At 39.9% G+C, this 22,366-nt stretch overlaps 1 protein-coding gene across 1 annotated transcript in view; it reads right to left on the minus strand.

Annotated features, from left to right (window-relative positions):
- The window catches only part of LOC120538928, a 179,684-nt gene extending 157,901 nt beyond the window's left edge, over nucleotides 1-21,783 (minus strand). Inside the window, exons 1-4 of the mRNA XM_039768552.1 lie at nucleotides 19,488-21,783; nucleotides 11,318-11,438; nucleotides 9,610-10,117; nucleotides 8,525-8,944 (exon numbers count right to left, since the gene is read on the minus strand). Of these exons, the coding sequence (XP_039624486.1) occupies nucleotides 8,525-8,944; nucleotides 9,610-10,117; nucleotides 11,318-11,438; nucleotides 19,488-21,629 (3,191 nt within the window). The 5' untranslated portion in view covers nucleotides 21,630-21,783. The remainder of the gene's footprint in view (nucleotides 1-8,524; nucleotides 8,945-9,609; nucleotides 10,118-11,317; nucleotides 11,439-19,487) is intronic.
- Between the last annotated feature and the right edge of the window lie 583 nt (nucleotides 21,784-22,366).

Here is a 22,366-nt window from a genome sequence, read left to right on the forward strand (position 1 = left end):
AGTGCATGCAGCCATGGCATGAATGCATGACAGGAGAATATTTTAATACTAGCCGAAGCATATGGCGGTGTCAGAATAGGAATGGAAAACGGTGAGAAAGGAATTCAGTATAACAAAGGCTTAGGAAACCACTGTGGCAGTATAACATAAATTAGCAAGGAGCGAAACCAATGCCAATGGTCGAGAGAGTACCACATTCACTGTGTTGCCCAGTCGACACGATAAGTCAGCGCGTCCGCCCTATTGCGAGTGGTAAAAGTGCCATTTAAACTAATACAGGTAGACGTGGAAACGGGGTTTTCTGATGAAAAAACAATAACATTTTAAACAGTATCGTTTACATACAACAGATTTTGGCGAATCGTTTACATGCAATTATTTATATCCATTTATACACTAATAATGGCAATTATTAAATAAAAATAACAATAATTATTATTATTATTATTAAATAGTTCCTCCCGTATAAGTAACATTTCTTGGACTACTTTCTTCCATCTCCAAAACATTTCTGGACTTTGTCCTGTTCTTACGCAACACAGTACTAAAGTATTGGTTAATGCCCAAGTCACCTTACGTATAGATTACTGTAATGGTATTCTATCTGTCATCCCACAAAAACGTATCCATCGCTTACAATTTATTCAAAATTCTGCTGCCAGGATAATAACCTGCTGTTCTAAATCCACTGAACATATTACACCTTTTCTCTCTCAACTTCACTGGCTCCCTGTTAACTACAGAATACAATACTAAATACCGCTCTTAACATTTAAAGCTCTCCACAACCTCACTGATCTCCTACAGACTGACACTCGTCTCGCTCACTCTGATTCTCATCTGCAGCTGTACTTTCTGTACCACATATCAAACTCTGTTCAATGTGAACTCGAGCATTCTCTCTTAGTGCTTCTCAACTCTGGAATTCTCTTCCCTCTCATATATGTCAGCTCAATTCAATAACACATTTTAAAACTACCCTCAAAACTTATCTTTTCAAACTGGCATACCAATTGTGAATTTTGCACTGTTACTGCCAGTTATCTTTGTTTGTTTGCTAATTATTGCTGTTTGATCAAGAGTGGCGGTGGACGCGGAAGTAGGATTAGAGATGGTGGGCGGGGCTCTGTCGTGCGTATCCCATGGTCTTAGAGTTGGTGGGCGGGGCTCTGTGAGTTGGAAGGCATGGCTCTCGGTCTTGCATGCGCTCTCTGTCTTGCTTGCCCTTAGTTAGAGTTGGCGGGCAGGCTTTGGTGGGCGTGGCTCTCTGTCTTGCGTGCCCTTAGTTAGAGTTGGCGGGTGGGGCTCTGTCGACCGTATCTCATGGTCTTAGAGTTGGCGGGCATGGCTCTCTGTCTTGCATGCGCTCTCTGTCTTGCTTGCACTAACTATCTTGCGCTCACTGTCTTGCGTGCCTTTAGTGAATTATATATATAGATTAGGGAGCTTAAAAGCCTAAGGGAATGATGGGACTTAATGTCCAAAATTTTAAACAATAGCAAAAGTGTTGTCCAAAATTTTAGCAGTGCCACGTTACACCACACAGCCTGCATTTAGGACAATACATTAAAGTGTGTTTTTGAATTATGACAAAAATAATAGCTGCTAGCCTGAAATAACTTCTTACTTTATACTCTTGGGAGGCACAAACACTTTGAGAACATCTTCAAAGCTCCAGTAAGGTAGATAATATCACCCTGAGTAGAGAGGGAGTGCTGTCATTTACTCATGTTCATCTTAGCTCACCATCTGGACAATAATCGACCCAGTTCCCAGTTTCACTGCGAAGCCCTGCCTCTTCTGGGATGGTGATATGAAAGTCTCAAAGCTACCAGAAGTAGGCATTGTCACACATGTGTGCATAGGAAACAGTTTATGGGCCCGGATATGTGTGATTATCTGCCAAATCAGGGGTTGGCGCTGTCAGATAATACTCAGAAGGAAGTCCTGTCTGACGCTCCTGACCTCACCTCCTGCCCTGGCACTACTGACCTCACTTCCTGCCAAGAACATTTATAAATCCTATTTTCTTATGTATTGAGCTTGGTCTGAAAAGACATATTTGCCTTCATCTTTGTCATTACCTTTCAAGTATACTAACCCCAATCCTTTTTTGTGGCCTTTGTGGTTTCATCACAGCATTCAGTAAAGAACAAGACTTGGAGGAGAACATAACTTCTTTGTGAATCGATGGAGGCCAACCTTTTTGCACCTGCATGTGCATTTGTTTCCTTTTTGATTTGAACCCTATTAAATGGGGATTGACAGTTGGTACTCAACCCTTTGTCAGCATAACGATCATTTGTTCTTTTATGCTCTATGTAATCTCTTCAAAGGCTCTGTGACACCTTTGGTTTGGTATTCGTGTTTTAAAAATTAATGGAAGATTGGGAGCCCCATTTTCTGTCACAAGGAGCATTTGTCAGGGGTGTGCACTCTTTGGTATGTTATGCTCGCTGTCCACAGAGCCCCTGCTCTGCAGACTTTGCCAATTATTTCATGGCCTGCCATTGCCTGTGTGTCCCACTGCATCCTTTAAGGTGGTGGCATATGCTGACGTTGTCACAGTTGTCATCACTGAACCTGATGATATTGTCCTGCTGCAGGACTGTTTACAGCAGTTTCAAATGGTGTCACCTGCCAGTTTCAACTGGTCCAAATGTAATGCCTTTCTGATGGGCAACTGGGACTGTCCACCCCCAAGTCTCCCAAGTGGTTTAACATGGAACTCTATGGTGTTTAAACAGCTGGGAATTTACCTTGGGAAGTCTGGAGCCACAGCTGATAACTGGGAGGGCTTAATTCATCAAATTCAGGGGAGACTGAAGAAATGGAAATGGGTGGTCACCAAACTCTCTTTTTGGGGTAGAGTGCTGATAATTAATAATTTAATCGCTTCAATGCTTTGACATAAGTTTAGGTGTGCAGATCCTCCACTTTGGCTATTGAAAGAAATTCAGAGGATATTGCTGGATTTTTTTTGGGACAAACTTCATTGGGATAAATGCAATGTGGTAAATCTTCCTGTAGATGAAGGTGGTCAGGGCTTGGTGGACATTCTGTGCAGAACTGAAGCTTTTAGGCTGACAGATTTACAGCGTCTCTTGTATGCCCCTCAGCCTTTACTGTGGAGGAGTTTGGCTTTTGCTTTTTTTTCATAGGGTTGGCAATCTTAATTTTGATTTGCAACTCCTTTTTATTGACGTCAAGCGATTGCCGCTATTCTGTGCTGCCCACTTTTTACCGCAATATGCTATTGATTTGGCACACTAAAACAAACAGAGTGGGAATTAATCTGGAATCAATCTTCTGGTTACTTGAAGAACCAGTAGTATGGAATCCAATCTTGGAGTTTGTCTTGGTCAGTTTAAACTCCCTGTTTACGAGCAAAGGCTTTACTAAAGTAGATGAATTTATTGATCCGATCAGTAACCACTGGAAGTCTGGGGCAGCTGTGGCACATGAGCTCAGGATTAGGTCTGTCTGTTTTGGGGGATCGATTGTTAACAAACTAAAAGTCTCTTTAGTGCAATTGGGTGCAGGCCCCCTGTGTGAGGATTTTTTCTCTGGAGATCTCATAAAAGAGGCAGATCCTCCTGGATGTGACATTACCATTAAACTGAATGTTAAAGATTTTATTAGTCCTAAAAGTTCAATTTTAAAAATTAATCACATAAATGGAATTTTGTTCCAAGATTTATCAAAAAAAGAATTGTATGACTGGTGTCTTAAAGTATCCCATTTTATGCATTTGAAGGAGATGACTGATACCCACTGGAGGAACACTCTGTGTCTGCATGACATGACATCTCCAGCATGGAGGACTTTATACAAACCACCCATTGAAAGAAGAGTTGTGGAACTGCAGTGGAGGATTCTACATGCAGCAGTAGCCGCCAATTCCTTCTTAAAAACCATTGGCACTAGCGCAACAGATCAGTGTCCATTTTGCCTTCAGAAAGAAACAATTTATCATTTATTTCTGTATTGTACCAGATTACAACGACTGCTGCATTTCCTTGATTTATTGTTAATGGATTTGGGAATTGTATTTAACAAACTCATTTATATTTTTGTAATGTCTTTGTTAAGAATTTGTTAAAGGGAATGTTTACTTTGCAATTTTTTTTTAGGCCAGGCCAAGATGACAACTTTAAAAACAAGAAGAAATAGAGGTCCTCTTTCAAGGTCCTACTTCAAAGGAGATTGAAGATTGAATTTGCATATTTTAAACTAATTAATCAATTAGATATATTTAGAGAAATCTGGGCTGTAATTTATGTTTTATGTTCCATGCAAAATGAATGTCTAGTACTAAAGTATGAGTAGGAAAACCTTGTTTTTAAATATTGTTGAATTTGGGCTGTTATCTATCTATCTATCTATCTATCTATCTATCTATCTATCTATCTATCTATCTATCTATCTATCTATCTAAAGTCAAATCAGACTCATCATTTAATCTGACTTGTACATCATGACTTAGTGAATTAGCTTCCATTATATTCCAACACATGTACCGTATGGCTCATTCTGAAATGTGGGAGACTTAGGTATTCACGCAGTGATGAAGTGTCCTAACTTGTGCCTAGTGACAACCAGACATGAAGTGGCTCAGCCTTGCATTCCATACTTGTTTTCTTGGTTAACTGATTTTTAAAATTCTGTCTTTACTGTGGATGTTTAATTCTGTTTGAAGCTTGATACATTTTCCAAAATGTTTTAATTTTTATTACTTTCACTCTTAAGTCTGAAGCTGTGGTGCTGCTCTGAACACTGGACCTGTTGACGTCTTCTACTGACTGGCTCAATAGTTTATCTGTCATCTGGTAATTTGGTTGTGCTCTGTATTTTGGACATACTGTTCTGTACCCAAGTATAGTAAATTTTCCTTGCACTTTGGTATTTTTGCACCAAAACAAAACACAATATGCAAAATAAAAAAACAACTAAAGCTAGAAGCAGTGGTTCAGTTTACACCCTCCATCACTGGACATTGGTTTGGCCAGATATGCAAATGATTAGTATAAAATGTCCATTACATTGAAAACCATTCACTATAAAAAGCAATAACTGTGAAAGAATAGATTTTGGTAGCCTTGAGACTCGTGCTTCCACGACAAACTTATGAGTAAACAAATCCCAGAGTGTGTCTGATGCAGGATGAATTGCTGGTTTGGTGAAGTCTGGTAAAAGTATTGTGATACATGTTATTCTTATAAATTTGAGAGTGAGAAGATGCCAGTAATGATGACTGCAGGAAGAATCTCAGAAAAAAAAAAAACCAAATAGATACTGCAGCAGGCATTTCAAAAACAGCTTTACCAATTTCAGAGATTCAGTGGATTGCTGGGTACCTCTTTGGACTATGGTCCAAAAACCTTCAGAAGCTGGGCACCATTTGCAATGTTTTTCTTGTGCTGCCATTAACCACTTGCTGTTGCTGAACCAGTATAGGCTGGTGTCAGACTTGAGCCACTAGTAACGTAGTGAAGATAGGTCTTCAGGAAACAAGTTTTGCTTTGTTTGCACATGGAAGGACAATGGTACAGTCAAACACTCAGCTAGAATACATTTCCCATGTACAGTATCTATCTATCTAAGGGTTGGGATGGACCAGTAAATTACCATCTGCAGATGTTCTGTGGGATTTAAATCTGGGCTTTGACTGCCTCACTTAAAGACACACAGAGACTTGTCCCAAAGCCACTCCAGCATTGTCTTGGCTGTATGGTTCAGGTCAATGTTGTGCTGAAAGGTGAATTGTCACCCAATTTGAAGTTACATGCACTTTGGAGCAGGTTTTCTTCAAGGGCATCTCTGTATTTGGCTGCTTTTATCCTTCCCTCAACTCTGACTAGTCCCCTGTCAATGCTACTGAAAAACACCCCAACAGCATAATGCTGCCATCACCATGCTTCACTGTAAGAATGGTACTAGGCAGGTGATGAGCAATGCCTGGTCTTTGTCAGACATAGTTTTTGGAGTTCTACCCAAAGAGTTCAATTTTTGCCTCATCAGTTCAGAGAATCTTTTTCTTCATGCTCTCAGAATCCTTTAAATACTATCTGGTAAACTCTCTCATAAACACTTGATTAATGGGGTATTGCTGAGATGGTTGTCCTTCTGACATGTTTTCCCATTTTTCCTTCTTCTGAAGCTTTATTAGAGAGAACATTGGATTCTTGATCACTTTCCTGACCCAGGCACTTCTTGCTTGTTACTCAGTTTGGCTGGACGTCCAGCTCTAGGAAGAGTCCAGGTGGTTCCAAACTTCTACCCATTTCTCAATTATTGAGGCCACTGTACTTCTGTGAACACTCAAAGTTTTAGAAATGGTTTTATACCCTTGCCCTGATCTAAGCTTTACTACAGTTTGAACACCGTCTTGGGTCTTGGTCTAGGGAGGTCCATGGACTTCAACGGTTTGGTTTTTGTCCTGACATGGACTGCAATCTTATATATCAGGTGTTGCCTTCCTAAACTATATCCAGTCAATTCAGTTTTCCATTTGAACTATATCCAGTCGGGTTCTAGACACATTTCAAGGATAATTAAAACAAACAGAGTACTCCTAACCACAATCTGTTGTGTCACAACAAAGGGTTTGAATACTTCTATGAATGAGAGATTTCAGTTTTTAATTTTTAATAAATATGCAAGTCTTCCTGGGAATATATTTTTACATTGTCATTATGGGTTACTGAGTGTAAATTGATGGGCAAAATGGCAAATTTATCTATTTAAATGAAGGGGTCAGAATAAAATCTGAATCTACTGTATGAATGAAAGCAGTAGAACATTGGTATTCTTAAATCTGGAAACCTAGCCAGGCAGTGTGGCCTTGGGGATAAAGCACTGCCTTCTAAACTTCAAGGCTGCCATTTTAATTTCTACCTGTGGCTCATTGTGTGACCCTGTGCAAATGATTTAAATTGTCTGTGCTCCATTTGTAACAAATGCATATGAACAATTTCATAAATCCCATCATAAATTGCCTTGAATGAAGGAGCCAGCTAATAACTTCTGTTAAAAATATCAGAAAAAAATTCCTTGGCATCCATGTAAACCGGGCCACTATTTGCAACTTTTATCACAGAACGTAAACCCTTCTTAGGCATGGCTTGTCTCCTCATTGTGACTTTCCTTCTAGAGCAGGGGTCCCCAACTAATTAACTTCTTTTGAATTAATTTTAACTGATTTGTTTGTTAAGATCTGTTCCCCTGAATTTCTTCATCGGCCCTCTGAATTGCTTCATTTCTTTCTTAAAGTGACACCCAAAAAGAAATGAAATGTAAAGTGAGTGAGCTAATAGAATACCATCTAAGTAGGGGCCTCAAATTCCAACCAATTTCACTCCAACCAGCTGCTTAATTAGGCACTGAGTCTTGTTGTTAATTAAACTGTTCTTTAATTCCATGGCTTGTTACTGCTATTATTGTGTAATAGCACACATTTCCAAAATTGTTGATTTTCTCTCTTTTCTCTTTAAAATGTTTTGGGGACCTGAGCAGATCAACATTCATGAGACCTTCATCTTTTTTTATTTTCAGATATTGTATGAGAGACACAGTTTGCTGATTATGTTTTGGCTCATTTTGTATCTCATTACTGTTTGCCAGCTAATTAAGGAAAAGAAACATTTAAGGGGTCTGAGTCTTGAAGAGCAAATCAAATAAAATGAATTCAAAAAAGGTTAATTAGCAGCAGAAACAGGTCACTAATTAAGAAAAGGGTTAGAATGAAGACCTGCAGCCACTGTGGTCCTCCAGGACAGGGATTGGGGACCCCTGTTCTGGAGCTGTGCTTCTACTCAGCAAAATACACTAATGGTTTATATTTTGGATGTCTGTCTATATTCAAATATTTCACCATTTCACTCTCCATTTTATGCTTCTCATATTTGCAGAAGCTGGAATTATGATTTTGAAATGAAGCTTAATATGCTTTCTGTTCTGCCATGTGGTCTTGTGTTGTGTAATCACAAATAGTGTTTTGACCACTTCTCCGGAGAGCAGCATGGCCTCTGAAATCCTTAACTCACAAACGAATGTCTCTGACCTTAAGGTCCAGGATTCTGTAGGTGGACAACTACATTGCTCAACAGCACCATAAATCTCTGAGGACAAGATTTTGTTATTTGACCAATGTATGTAATGAATGTGTTACTGTGAGTATAATAAAGCAAATAGTTTCCAAGACTTTTGGAGTACTCTGCTTCCATCTAGTGGCAGAAATGCCTCAATGTTATGTTGCAGTTAAAATAAGATAAGCATCTAATACAATATTACTGCAAGGAGCACTCACGCACACTGGGAATAAAAGGTAATCTGTCTGCAGTGTATAACACATGTACCTATAGTTGGAATTAAAATACAATAACCACATAAAAGTACCAGCTAGGCATTCAATCTTCATACCTAATTTATGTTATACTTGTGTGCTATGAAAGGGAGGCTTCTAATTTATGTTATACTTGTGTGCTATGAAAGGGAGGCTTGAGCTATTCAGTAACATCCTAACCTGGAAGTAAATGCTGTAGTCACATCCTCTGCACCATCAACTGCTTCAAGCTGCTTCTCCTGAGGAGGGTCATCCATTGGGAGGGTGTTACCAGAGACAGAATGTCCAAAATCTGTGATTGTGTGAGCAGAGTCCGTCAGACTGTGCCCTTCACTCTGTGCCAAAGGAGCAAAGCTTAGCTCGATGAGTTTTGCACTCTGGCAGATTTGTCCCTGGATCTCTGGCGTCAGTGTCGGTAGGTCAAAGCTGAATACAGGCAGGCTGGATGTTAGCAGTTCCTCACTGTCCAGACTACTGTATGAGGTTCCCTTTGCACGATGAGACTCCATGATGTTTTCAAAATGCCGGCTGAAGGTGTCTAGGCCATCTTCAGAAGGCCGCCTTGGGCCTGACAGTATAATGGGTGATTTGAGAGCAGGGCTAAGGGGAGAGAAAGAAAGTTGGAGGTAAGTAACATCTGCAGATTCATGATGGATCAGCACACTCATGTGATTGGGGGATAGGACCAGAAAACAGGTCTAAATATTAAGTTAAGTTGAGTTAAGATTTTTGGGTTGAGAGGTGCAGTACTGAAATTTCACTACTTTGGAGTTTAGCTTGATGAACTGTAGCCCTTACACACTGAAGCTGGATTTACTAAGATCTCATAAAAACATATAACTCATAAGCTTCAAAAGAACTGTAGTTCTAATATGATGAAACTGGTTAAGCAGAAAGTTGTTGTTTTGAAGATACACCTCCTGGTCTTTCAGGATATCTTATACCAACCTCAACATTGACAAGACTTTGATAATATATTTCATATTGCTGCTTAGAGTGGAAGTAGAATGACACATCTCATTTACCAGATGTTTCATCTTCTAAGGATAAAACCAGAAATCTGGAAACTGCATGTCAACAAACCTTCAAATGGATTTAAAGTGGTTGGAGCAGAGTGGGTGTAAAATGCATATTTTAAAATTTCAATTACTGCTAGTCAGCAGAAAAAAATAATTAGATAATTAGGGTAAGGCCATCAACACTCATAGGTCACCTCCATATACCCAAAGCCCCCCTTTTCATTGCAACATTTCCCCAGGACTCACCACTCTCCGTTTTCTTTCTGGATGGTGTTGTTTCTCCTTATAGCTTCTTTCCGTAGACCGCCTGGATAATTTATAGCCTCGTCTAGGTCTTCTTCTTCATCAGTACGATCATAATTAAGTTCTCCCACAGGGCTAGTGGTATTCCCAGAGCTCTCCTGCATGCTTCGATTACTGCTAAATGCCGAATCGGTCTCATCCTGCTCTCCCAAAACCTCATCGATATTTGTTTCCCTGTAACATCGCAGAGGAACTGCATCCAGATCTGTCTCTGAGTATTTGATAGTCCGCCTGATGATCCCAGTTTTAGCAGATGGACCAGTGACTACAGGTGGTGGAGTCACCAACTCCACCTCTACATGCTGGACACTGTGATTAGCCAGGGGTTGGCAAATCTCATCCTTATTATCCTTAAATGGAACCCCACTAATTCTGGTTATCAACAGTGAGTTTGGTGGAGTAGGGGTACTGCAGTCTTCGCTAGGAGATGTAGTAGATGAACCTCTCAGACCTGTGAATGAAACATGAGAAGATTTACTGTATCTACTGATGATTTAAAGTAACCTGTAAACGCTTTGTGGACTTCAAATAGGTTTGGCTGGTTTTATAACTATGTGTTTAATAGAAAGATGGGTTATGAAACTAGCACAATCCTTAAAAGTCCTCATTATGAGACCAGAAGATCTGAAGAAGAATTTTCCTTAACAACCTCCACTTAAAGGTAATTGTCAAATGTAAGTGGCAAAGACCATCGAGAGAAGTTCTGAACTGTCCTGTCCAGCAACCTTGAGCCTAGTCTGGTAGCAACTACATTTAAACTAGACTGGTAATGGAGGAAAGTACCTCTTTTTAAACAACCTGAATAAGCCAGGCAAACATACTTTGGTGAAAACATTTTCTTTTCTCCATGACTCAACACATTCACCTGTGGCTTGAATCAAAGCCAAAAAACAATGTTCTCTCCTTTTGGAGGTTTATTCTTCTATACTTTCTACATGTGTTTCTATCCACTCGGGTATGGACGAACCTGTCAGTCATCCTACTGTGGTGGCCTTCAAACATTTGGCCAAGTTCTCTTCTATTTTAAATCTAAACTGAGATGCTTAATCCACCAACATAACCTTGTGTTTCATGTATTCATTGCAGGAAGCACACTGATCCTGGACAATGTCTCCATGAGATCAATGCCAAGATGGCTGCAAAATTTGTGCAGTTACACACTAACAAAACAGCTCTATTTTTTGTGGTATTTAATTCTAAAATCACAACAGGAAGACTGAATTTCAATTTCTCCATATTCTTTCCATATTCACTATCACTAACTTTACCTCCATACTTGACACTATCTTTAATTTTGAATCTCCCATCTTGACTGAATTAAAAATGTCATCCTGCAGTCTGTGACAGTATGACATGGTTAAACCTTTCCTAACTATGTAAAGAGTGGGCCTTAAAATGTGTGCATATTACTTTGGCATTTTAGTGATAAATATGTATTAAGATTCACACGACGCTGAGACATTCCAGTGTGTCATTCTCTTCTCGTTTATTTGTATTTAGATGATCTCATAATCTACTGTCTTGTATTATATTCTTGTGCTGAGCACATTGTTTAGCTGTCCTCTTGGAATGGTGCCATTAAATAATGATTGGTTAACTAACTTGACTCATTTTATTTTATCTGCTTTTCTTCTGCTTCTATCCATTTTACCTTTGTCCACTGAAGGGTTGCTCTCTTGGTTGGAGCCAAAGAGAAACTCCCACTTTGCTCGGGCGATTTTCTGTGAGTGCAAAGAGGGCCCCAGTTCTGCAGAGCAGGATGTGCTGTCCAACTAGAAGAACAAAAATAACAGAATGAGCATAAACATTAATATAACTCAGTCTATATTGGTATAGTGCTCTTCACTGTGAGTACAATGCAACCAGTATTTACAAATTACTAATTACCTAATGTATGCAAATAAAGGCACATATTACTTTAAGCACATGCTAAAACAAATCAGTTACAAACTGATTAACACAAATTCTAAACTATGTATTGTGTAGTGCCCTGTTGACAAAGGAGGAGAGGAAAACAAAAACCCTGGTCAGCAGCATCTCTGGAGAAAACAAACCTCAGGGGTGTTCCACAGCCAGTAGTAATGCATAATATTAATTCATGAATATGGCAAGGAGAAATTTAAAAGAGGCATATCTGATGAAAGAAATAAGTAAACCTTTAATGTAAGCCTTGTAATGGATAAAAGTGCTACCTCTGTGTTTTGATGGCTTACTTACCATAGGCATTTGACAGAACACTGCTTAGTCATGCTGTACATCATGAAAATTAATTTCCTGGAGCTTCTAGGAACATGCTGACAAAGAGTGTTTAAAAGAATTCCATATATAGTATTTTGTACACACATTCTTAAGTAAAGTGAATTTATGTCCTCCTCGTGTGATAGGTCTGTTGTAGAATCATGGCTTGATATCTCTTGTCATCTCATTTCTGCTACGCCTGTCTTCTCATGAAGACTTCATCTGGGAGGAATACTATAAGCTGCCCTTTTCATGTAATCAAATACTCAATCAGTGACAACATCATAAGTGCAGATCATTTTATGTTGGTAGGCAGGGATCAAATAAATATTCACATGAGTTCTCATGCACCCAGGTGCAGACTGGCCATGTTTTTGTGACACACATTGGGCGTCCATTATATTAGTACAAAATTGAATGTGCAGCAAAATAATAAAAAAAAAAAAGTGTGAAACAAATGATGTTTTTTTTTGCCACTAGCAAAATGTGCAGTTAGTACACTGTAATGGACAGACTGGTGTTTGAGCTGTGATCAACTTCCTTCTCTTACATACTGGGTGGCCAACATAATGAACTGTGCAGAAGGGAAGAGCAACTGCACTAGCATCCTAGCAGCAATAGATAGGAATCACATTCCCAGCTGGAATGTCAGAAGGCAAAATGGATGGAGCATCCTTACTGGGATAAGTAATGGACTCTTTCCCAGTTGGGAGACAATACACATGAGACAATGGGAGACTGCCTTTCACATGTATCTTGTTCCCCCATAAACTTATGGTATGGACACCCTCAAGGCATTGTGAGAGTTTTGGTCCCATAAGACTGCCCTGTTTGGTTTCATGGGGGCTGCCAGGGGAAGCCATCAGGAAGTGAAGGCTCAGTTTCCACCTGACTCTGAAGTGATTTCCAGAGACAGCCAGTTGGGATTGGAAGTACTTCTCGGTTTGGGCTTAAATGAAGCCCTCCACTTCAGATGGGGAGTCAGATTCTGGAGAGGACATGGACAAATCTCGTCTCGGAGGAGTGGAAGAGAGAAGGAGAAAAAAGGATTGTGCAGTGTGAAAAGAAGCCTGTTTAAAGTACACTGATAATGAAATACTTGTTTTGAACCTGAGGACTTGTGTCTTTGGAGTTGTATCTGAGGTTTGGTGCTCCCTAGAAGTCAGAACATACAGTGGATTCAGAAAGTATGCAGACCCCATCATTTTCTGCATGCTTTATCATATTGTAGATTTCATTTTAAAAGGATAAATTTGCCTTTTTGCCCACTCAATAACCCATAATGGCAGTGTAAAAACATGTTTTCCAAATGTATTTAAAATGAAACAGTGAAATGTGGCAAAGTTATCCATTTAAAATAGAATTTACAACACAATAAAATGTACTGGAGGTGTTGGGCTCTTAATACTTTCTGAATACACTGTATATTTTCTGCTCATCTGCAACATTTCTCTCCAAGTTCAAACGTGTAACAGAAGTTATTCAGGTTCAGAGTTTGGGAAAGGGGACACAGCCAGACACGACTTGTCTAAAAAGACTTTGCAGGCACTTCTAGGCTGCCAATCTCCTTTGGTCCAGGAATGGTTCCTGGCGAACACCTGGAAGCATCCTGGCTTCGTTGGCTTATGAAGATGGGGATGGTGAGTGCAGATGGTATTCTCTCTGACCCAAAATGAGTGGTGATGGGTGGAACTGTTGGCAAGAATGTGCATACAATTGGTGTACGATACAGATGAGTGTGTGTATGGAGCCACATGGAAAGAGCCATGGATGATCAGGGTAGCACTGGAGGACAGCTGAGAAATAGCAATGGGGAACAATATTCCTTGCTTCCTGTCCTAAAAACCTTTAAAAACCCTCTGCCTCTGAAAAAAGTAATGTTAATGAATTCCATGTTTCTCAATTTGCAAAACTGCTCACATTGGTTCCATTTCATCTGAACTAGTGTGGTGCCAAGGTGTCACTCATTGCATGGTTGCACTCAGGTCCTAATCTGGGATCCTGAGTTGGTTTGTCATGTGGTGGGTGTGGCAATACGCTGTATCACCGCATGCTCCTAACCTCTCTCTCTCTCGTGAAAGTGATTTTGGGGGCAAACCTTCACATGGGCGGCACGGTGGCGCAGTGGTAGCGCTGTTGCCTCGCAGTAAGGAGACCTGGGCTCACTTCACGGAGTTTGAATGTTCTCCCCGTGCTTGTGCGGGTTTCCACCGGGTGTTCCGATTTCCTGCCACAGTCCAAAGATATGCAGGTTAGGTGAATTGGTGATCCTAAATTGTCCTTTGTGTGTGCCCTGTGGTGGGCTGGTGCCCTGTCCAGGGTTTGTTTCCTGCCTTGCACCCTATATGTGCTGGGATTGGCTCCAGCAGACCTCCGTGACCCTGTACTTAGGATATAGTGGTTGGATAATGGATGGATGAACCTTCACATGCAATCACACTTGTCTGTTTTGCTCATTGCTACATTTTTAAATGGTATAAGCAATTTGTGACTGATCATTAAATGCAGTGCACTGATGTAAAGCTAGCAAGAATCTTTGTGCAACATCCCCTGTACTTGAATAAGCATTACTCAAATAAAGATTTTTTTAAATAATTAACCTGTATGTTTCAATTAACATTGATATACTAGACTGCCACAAAAAATATGGGAAGTCTGTGGACCCTAGACTAATTTACTGTAACTGGAACATTCATTTTAGAATTTAAGTCTTGGAACAAAAGGATGCAATCCTAATACTATTAATAAAAAAAAAACAAAAAAACATGTAATCTTAATGAAAGAAAGGCATTGTTTGGTCAATGATGACATTGTCTGTAGGAGTACATACTGTACATGAACTTGATGCTTCCCTTCTACCCATGCCATACCTGAAAAATGGCTGAAGTAAAGCAGACAAATGGAGAGCAGATCTGTGCTGTTCAAAAAATGAAAAAAAGTTAACTTTCTTCTTGAACTTTCCCTTTCAAAGGATAATAAACAAGTTAGAACAAAGATAATTGTGCTCCAGTTCTTGTTGATAAATGGTTCAGCTTCCCCAGTAATCAATAACACTGTGAAACAATAAAGCTTGACATGTCAGCTATGGCAGTTGAAGAAGAAACACTGTAATGGAGACCTAAATGATGACTCATCCACTTTATCTTGAATACCAATGGACTGTAAATTTTAAATAGTGAATATGTCAAAAGGTAACTCAAGGTCGTAACAATAGAGTTTAATATTGGAACACTGCTGCCATTCAAAGTAGATGTCGCTTTCAAGCAGATGCCAAGGGTCAATGTGCTCTATTTGTTACAGTGCTGGATTTTAGACCATATAGTTGCTGGTTCAACCCTACCACTCACTTAACAAGTCACATATTTGAGCTTCAATTAAAACATACATATAAACAACTGTACAATAGCCGTTTGAAGAGGTTACCCTAAAGAGGGGTGTGTACTGATGATGGATGAGGTCTCCAGAAAATATCCAAATCTTATTATGTGATATCATCTACTGTTAAATTCTGCTCCGTACTTCTAAAATTTATATTTTTATGCTGTATTGAGGATTTGTTCTGTTCTGTGTGTTGTATTGTATTGTACTGACCCCCTTCTTTTTGATACCCTCTGCACGCCCAACCTACCTGGAAAGGGGTCTCTCTTTGAACTGCCTTTCCCAAGGTTTCTTCCATTTTCCCTATAAGGTTTTTTTGGGAGTTTTTTCTTGTCTTCTTAAAGAGTCAAGGCTTGGTTGGGGGCTGTCAAGAGGCAGGGCTTGTTAAAGCCCATTGCGGCACTTCCTGTGTGATTTTGGGCTATACAAAAATAAACTGTATTGTATTGTATTGTACTGTATAAAATAAGCCTTATTACTCATAGTCAGTTTGTATGTAAACCTTTGATTCAATAATATCACATTCATCCATCCATCTATGTCAGGTCTTTAAGGGGTCCAGCAGCTTTTCTAGTATTCACAAAGAATGTGTAAAAGGAGCTTGATACTGAGTAAAAATTCAGTTACACTTTAAATACATGACCAATGCATTTTAAAAAAATTATTAAGATGGGCACAGAAAAAAGGTTTACAAATTAAAGCAGAACATTTGTTAATAATGGGGATGAGTTTTAGGATTTTTCAAGAGAAATGGTTTTCATCCTAATTTTTTTTATTATATCCCAAAATGTGGCAGCAATACTGCCTGGCTGGATAATCAGAGCACAATCCATGCTGCAGTATTGGGATGTTAAATCGTAGGCTGTTGTGTATTCTAATTGTTACAATTCTGTAGCTGCTACCCAGAATCCCAGTTGTAGGGATTCTTATAAATTTAGTCTTTAAACAAAATCAAACTTATTTAATGACTAGAGGGTAAACTGCATAATTAGTTTAAGTGTTAAAATCAGATTTCCACTGTAGTGGCCATATAAGTAACTGAATGCAAATTAAAACAAAAAACAAATTGGTTTAAAATATTGTTTGCTACGTATTTGCTCCCTTAGAAATGAAGCTGCTTTGGTAAATAATACCATATCAAGTAAAAAACCTGATCTGTGTCACTTTACTGAAACCTCACTTACTAAATCTGACGCTCTTCCTTTAGGTGAGGCAGCACCAAATGACTTTACATTCCTCACAAATCAAAGGATACTAGTCAAGGAGGTGCCTTAGGATAATTCTGAGTGATGAACTGTTTATTACTCTAAAAATGTTGGCAAATGTATATCCTTTTCAGACACAACTTAACTGTTGATGCTGATTTGGCCTGGCACGAATGAATTTAGGCATGTATTGAAACTCAACATCTAGGGAGGGTTCCTGCCTGCATCCAAAGTGGCTGCAATAAGTAATTGTCTCTTGACAGCCTGTAATCCATCCGTCCATCCATCCATTTTCTAACCCGCTGAATCCGAACACAGGGTCACGGGGGTCTGCTGGAGTCAATCCCAGCCAACACAGGGCACAAGGCAGGAACCAATCCTGGGCAGGGTGCCAACCCACCGCAGGACACACACAAACACACTCACACACCAAGCACACACTAGGGCCAATTTAGAATCGCCAATCCACCTAACCTGCATGTCTGTAATTACCTTAGAAATTTCAGAGAAGGAATGGATGTATGGATGAATAAATCCAACCCCCAGTAAGCCTCCTGTGTTCAACAATGATCTTGCAGCCAATCTGTTTGAACCCACCCATTAGAACATGGATGCATTTGATTATGGATTTTTTAACACAGCTTCTGGTGCTACCATGTGGATGGGTTCAGTACACCATCTGATTGAGACACTGAGTTAAGTGTCATGCCGTGGCCTTCTGCTTGCAAAAGGAACACAAAGGAAAAAGTGTGTTTTGTATTTGTCATCTAATTTGTCCTATATAATAAAAATAATAATAAGAAGAAGAATTGTGTTTCAGCTAGGGTCCTCTCCTGGCTTGGGTTCAAATATAATTTTAATTTTCTTTTTGTTCATTTTTGATTCTTTTTTCTATATTAATATTACTGGTCATTTAATTTATTTACTGTTATGTCCCGCATGTTTTGTGGGTGATTCCCAAGAGGCGATGTCACCTGCCCATCACTGCAAGGGATTGCCCTAAGCCCTATAAAGGGTGAGGCAAACCTACAGCTCCTTGTGGTTTATTGAATGTGTTAAGTGGCTGTTGAGGCCTCCTGTGTTTTTGCTATTTTGATAATTACTGATTTTCTGGCTTTTTGTGACTCTTTGCTTTAATGTTTGACTTTGCTTTCTGGATTACATATTGGGACTGTGATAGCTATTTGAATTTGCTTTGCCTTTAGGAAGCTCCTTTCTCCTTTTGTGCTCTTCAGAGCATTCTTTGTAAAAATAAAGCTGTTTACTTTGTGGTAGAAGGCCGGGACGCCCATTTGACACTGGGTCCGGGGAAGCAGCCATGGGATGCACACTACGTCCCCCGGAACGCATGGTGGCAGCCCTCCTGGGTTACATCAGGGCCACAGGCATGGGACTTCAGGGCTCAGCCTTGTTGGGCTCTGTGGCCACCACTGGGAGGAGCTGCACAACTTAACGAGCCTGTGTGGGCTGAAATGCAGCCACACCCGGAAGTGTGGCCTGAATTAGGTTAATTATCACCTGAAGCACTTCTGGGTGGGATATAAGAAGAGCCTACAGCCATTACTTAAGGCGCCAGAGTCGGGAGGAAGAAGAAGAAGAAGAAGAAGAAGAAGAAGAAGAAGAAGAAGAAGAAGAAGAAGAAGAAGAAGAAGAAGACGACGACGACGACGACAACGACGACGACGACACTGAAGCTGTCTGGGAGGAGTGGAGGAAAAAGAATATCTTTCATTTGTTTTGTGTGGTGCTTTGTGGGACTATGCTGTGGCTGAGGTAGACAGGGAAGATGTGACCCCCCCAGCAAAAGAAAATAAATATTTTGTTTTTATTTTTACCTGTGCCTCCGTTGTTGTTCTGTGCCGGGTCGGGCACCTATATAGTGCCTTGCACAACTTATAAAGATTCAGCATTTGTTCTCCTGTTACTAGCTGAGGTTTGATGGTCCAAACACCCCCACCCCACCCCAACCAACCCTTTTTAAAGATTTTGTGGGACTATTGCTCTCAGGAGCTCTCTAGTTCATAACAAATCATCATCATTATAATACAGTAATAATCAACATTTAAGCATCATTTAATAACACTGCATTTTTAATTTGGCGTTTTACTTAATTTATTTTGGTCTTGGAATCCCTGAGGTTTATTTTCTCTAGCATACACCCACCAGGAGTTCTCATTATCATCTCCTCCCTGCCCATCTGACCATAAAATTTAATAGTTACACTGGGTGTTTTGCATCTTATTTCTATTGTCTTAAATATTCTTTTAGTTTTTTTCTTTATTTTTGTAACTTTCTTTACCTTTGAAAATGTGCTGTATAAATATTTGTTGCTGTTATTGTTAAAGGGTTAAAGAAGAATCATGGTTGTATATTTAAAAGCCACAAATCCTATTGTGGAAATTCTATTTATTTTATTGTAGAAAACTTCTTGTAAATATTTTTTTGTTTATTGTTTTTGTATTTCATTAAAATTCAAGTGAATATCAACTGTCTACCACATCACAAATTGATCAATGTGCATTGGTGGCCCCAAAACAAGGAGACATCCTCAGAAACCAGTACAGTGCTAACACTGGATTATGTCACAAGGACTTGGAATAAAGAACATCAAATATAAATTAAACTTAATAAAAAATGGGAAAACACTAATGAAACACCTGACAATCAGATCAACCTTAATGGCAACATATACTTAAAAATGAAGACACAAATCAATTTCAAAATGCAAACAAATGCTCAGCATACTTTTTTTCAGCATCAGTTTTGGATTTTTCTTGGTTTGAGGAAGTTTATCTAACAGCCTTGAACAATTCAATTCAAGATGACTTGATTTAAACTGTGTGCCTTATTCATGAGTCCTGTTTGACTTGTTCAGCTACTCTTTTTAAAAGAACTTCTAAAGACCTGAAGGCAATTTTGGTTCTTCCTCCCTATTTCTTTAGTTGAATTCTACCCTGGTACAATATATATGATTTGCAGTTTAAAGTCTTCTCCACATACCTGGGAAACTGTTTTGCCATCCTCGTAGTCTCCTTGAGCCTTATAAAGTTCATCAGTCTGACTCTTGGGCCTCTGAATGTCCTTACTATAGAGCATTTTGGATATATGGCCACTATCGCCCTCTGTTACTTCACAAATACTTTTTCTGGTTGTGTCATTAGACAGACACATGACTTGATCTTCTTCAAACCCGATGAAAGCCTTTTTACCTTCTCTACACGGTTGACATTCATGAGATAAAGAACTTACTTCAGGACTATTAATGTGCCCATGTTTTGGTATAGAGCTGGGAGAGGCAGTCTGTCTATCATGTCTTATTGGGGATGCACTGTCTAAGCACGGTGAAATGTTCTTTGTTGGTGTATTACAACCTTTAGATGCAATATTCAATGAAGCAAAATCATTTAAATGTCCATAATGTTCATAGTGGTAGCTCAAAAGCTGTGGGCTTGTTGTTCTCAGAGGATTTTTTTCTAGCTGCCCTCTGGATCCCTGGTTGTCAGGCTGCCTTTCACTGTTACATTCAACTTTGTCACTCTTCCTAGGCTCCTGTAATGCTATTCCCATGCCATCGAACATTGCAGTGCTGATTGCCTTTGCTGTTCTTGCATGATCTTGGCCCATCTTTGGACTGTCACGGATGTGAGGATCAGTCACACTCACTGAATATACATTCTCATCTAGCATGCTTCCTGGACTTCCTGTGTGCTGGCAGTCTTGACTTGCAACCAACCCTGGTTTAGTCAAACAGCCTTTATTATTTGGTTGGGTGAATTGTCTGTTAGGTTTAGGACTGTCAACCATTACATTTTCAGTAGGGGAGTGGGTCTGAGGAGGTGATGGGGAATTACGGGCTTGTAAAATGAAGGACATCTTGGTAGCTTCTTCTGCTAGTCTACGAGCCATTTCAGGACTATTGGCTGGAGAAATATCTTGTGCACGGGCAGTGGACTGACTCAGAGAGTCACCAAGATTAAAATTAACTCTATGACCAGACCTAGGGCTGTTGCTGGCCTCACCAGTCCTCTGTAATGATGGGCTATGCACAGTGGCCCGATGAAGAATGGAGGATCGCCTAATCCCCCCTAATTCTGGGACTTGGCTACTAGTGGAAGGTGATTTTGTCCTGCCATTATCACATTCTTGCTTTTCCATTTTGGAAGAACATTGCTGAGGTGAAGGATAGTCCTGGCTTGAAAGTTTATCAAGAGCTGGACTTCTGGGAAGTCCACATGGCAATGAGCATGGCTCAGGGTCACTAGTGTGTACCAACACAGGACTTCCTGTCCAGGATTTACACCGAGGCTGCTTAGTTGACTGGCTCCCCTGCCAGCTAACTGTTGAAGCAGCCCGTTGCCTCATTTGAGGTGAACCAAATTCTTCCAGGGCCCTGTTTGTGGCAGCCTTAGCTATGGAGGCAAGTGTTCTGTGTAGCAGGCCAGGAGACATAACCTGTTGCCCAAAACTGTTAGTGCAGCTTTTCATTTTTGAACAAGGCATTTTAGAGACAGTGTCAGGGGTGGATGGCTGGTTCTTTACCCATACTGGCTTTTCTATTTCTCCACTAGAATATATACCATCACCAGCTTGACTGCCATCTGCACTCCGAAAAGGTCTGGTAACAGTGTTCACTCTAGCCTTTTCAATATAACCAAAGGTGACCACAGATCTCCAGCCTTTGTCCTCTGGCCGGCTACCTCTCCTCCTATTGCTCGGGGTGGCTGGTGCTGTGGTTCTTCCAGATGGAACTGGGGATTGGCAACCCACTCCAAATGGTTCACAATCAGAATTTGTTCGTAAGAGAAGTGTTGGTGCTTCTGCTAACTTTTTAGCATTAGCTGCCATTGAATCCTGGCTTCCACAGGAAACTTTGTTGTCATCAAAATGAACACTGTGTCTATGTCCAGTGCGGCTGCTGGAACCTCCTTGCAGGTCTAGTTGTGGACTGGCAGTCTGTCTTGTTGAAAATTGCAGTGGGCTGCCATTTCTGCTTCCATTCCTCAAGTGAGTGCTAGTTGTGGTAGAAGATGTTGCTGGAGTTCCTCCACTCTCTTGAGCCATGCTGACTTCACGATTGCCTCCATTCTCTGGGACAGAGCGTACTTCTACATAGAGTTGTAGGATGCTTCCCACCTGAGACATGACATCAAGTGAAAGTTGTCAGTGTTTACAGGTTGACTCAAAACTGGTCAGAAATCCAGAGTTTTCGGCCATTTCTAGCCCACTGACTCCACAGGACTGTGATCACACAGATAAAGGATATTCTACTGATCTGCCGACTTGTCATTCTTCACAGCTAAGGAATTAAAAAAGCAAAGGTTAGGAGTTCATAAGGCAAAACAAAAGCATTTTTGTGTACTTTCTACTTTTTTTTACAGCACTCTTTAGGATCAAATTAAAATAATAATTTCCATTGTAATAATCATGTTATTGACCATTTTAAATTATCATTGAAAATAATAAGAGTAATGGGGTGTAGATTTGTCATTTTTTCCTTACTCCATATTTGTCCTAACTATACATTTTCTGAGACCTCTAAATGACATTTTCAGAGTACTGAGAGAATATCCCAGCAGCATTATACACAAAGCTAACTCTGGATAGGGCACAAGTCCATCAAAGCAATACACTCGTACACTCATAGTCATTCAAAGGCAGTTAACTCAAAATCACCATTTTACCTAATATGTGCATCTTTGGGATGTAAAAGGAAAACCAGAGCACATTGAGAAACATTGAGAAACATACAAAGCCCACAAAAGCAATGACCAGGCCTTAATCTGAACCAAGTCTCCCTGAGACAAACATTGAATTACAGCGCCAACCTACCCTTAGTAAGTTATTATGTGTCATATGCTTTATAATACATATAAGATTAC

This window comes from Polypterus senegalus, chromosome 1, assembly GCF_016835505.1.
Source record: "Polypterus senegalus isolate Bchr_013 chromosome 1, ASM1683550v1, whole genome shotgun sequence".
NCBI lineage: Eukaryota > Metazoa > Chordata > Cladistia > Polypteriformes > Polypteridae > Polypterus > Polypterus senegalus.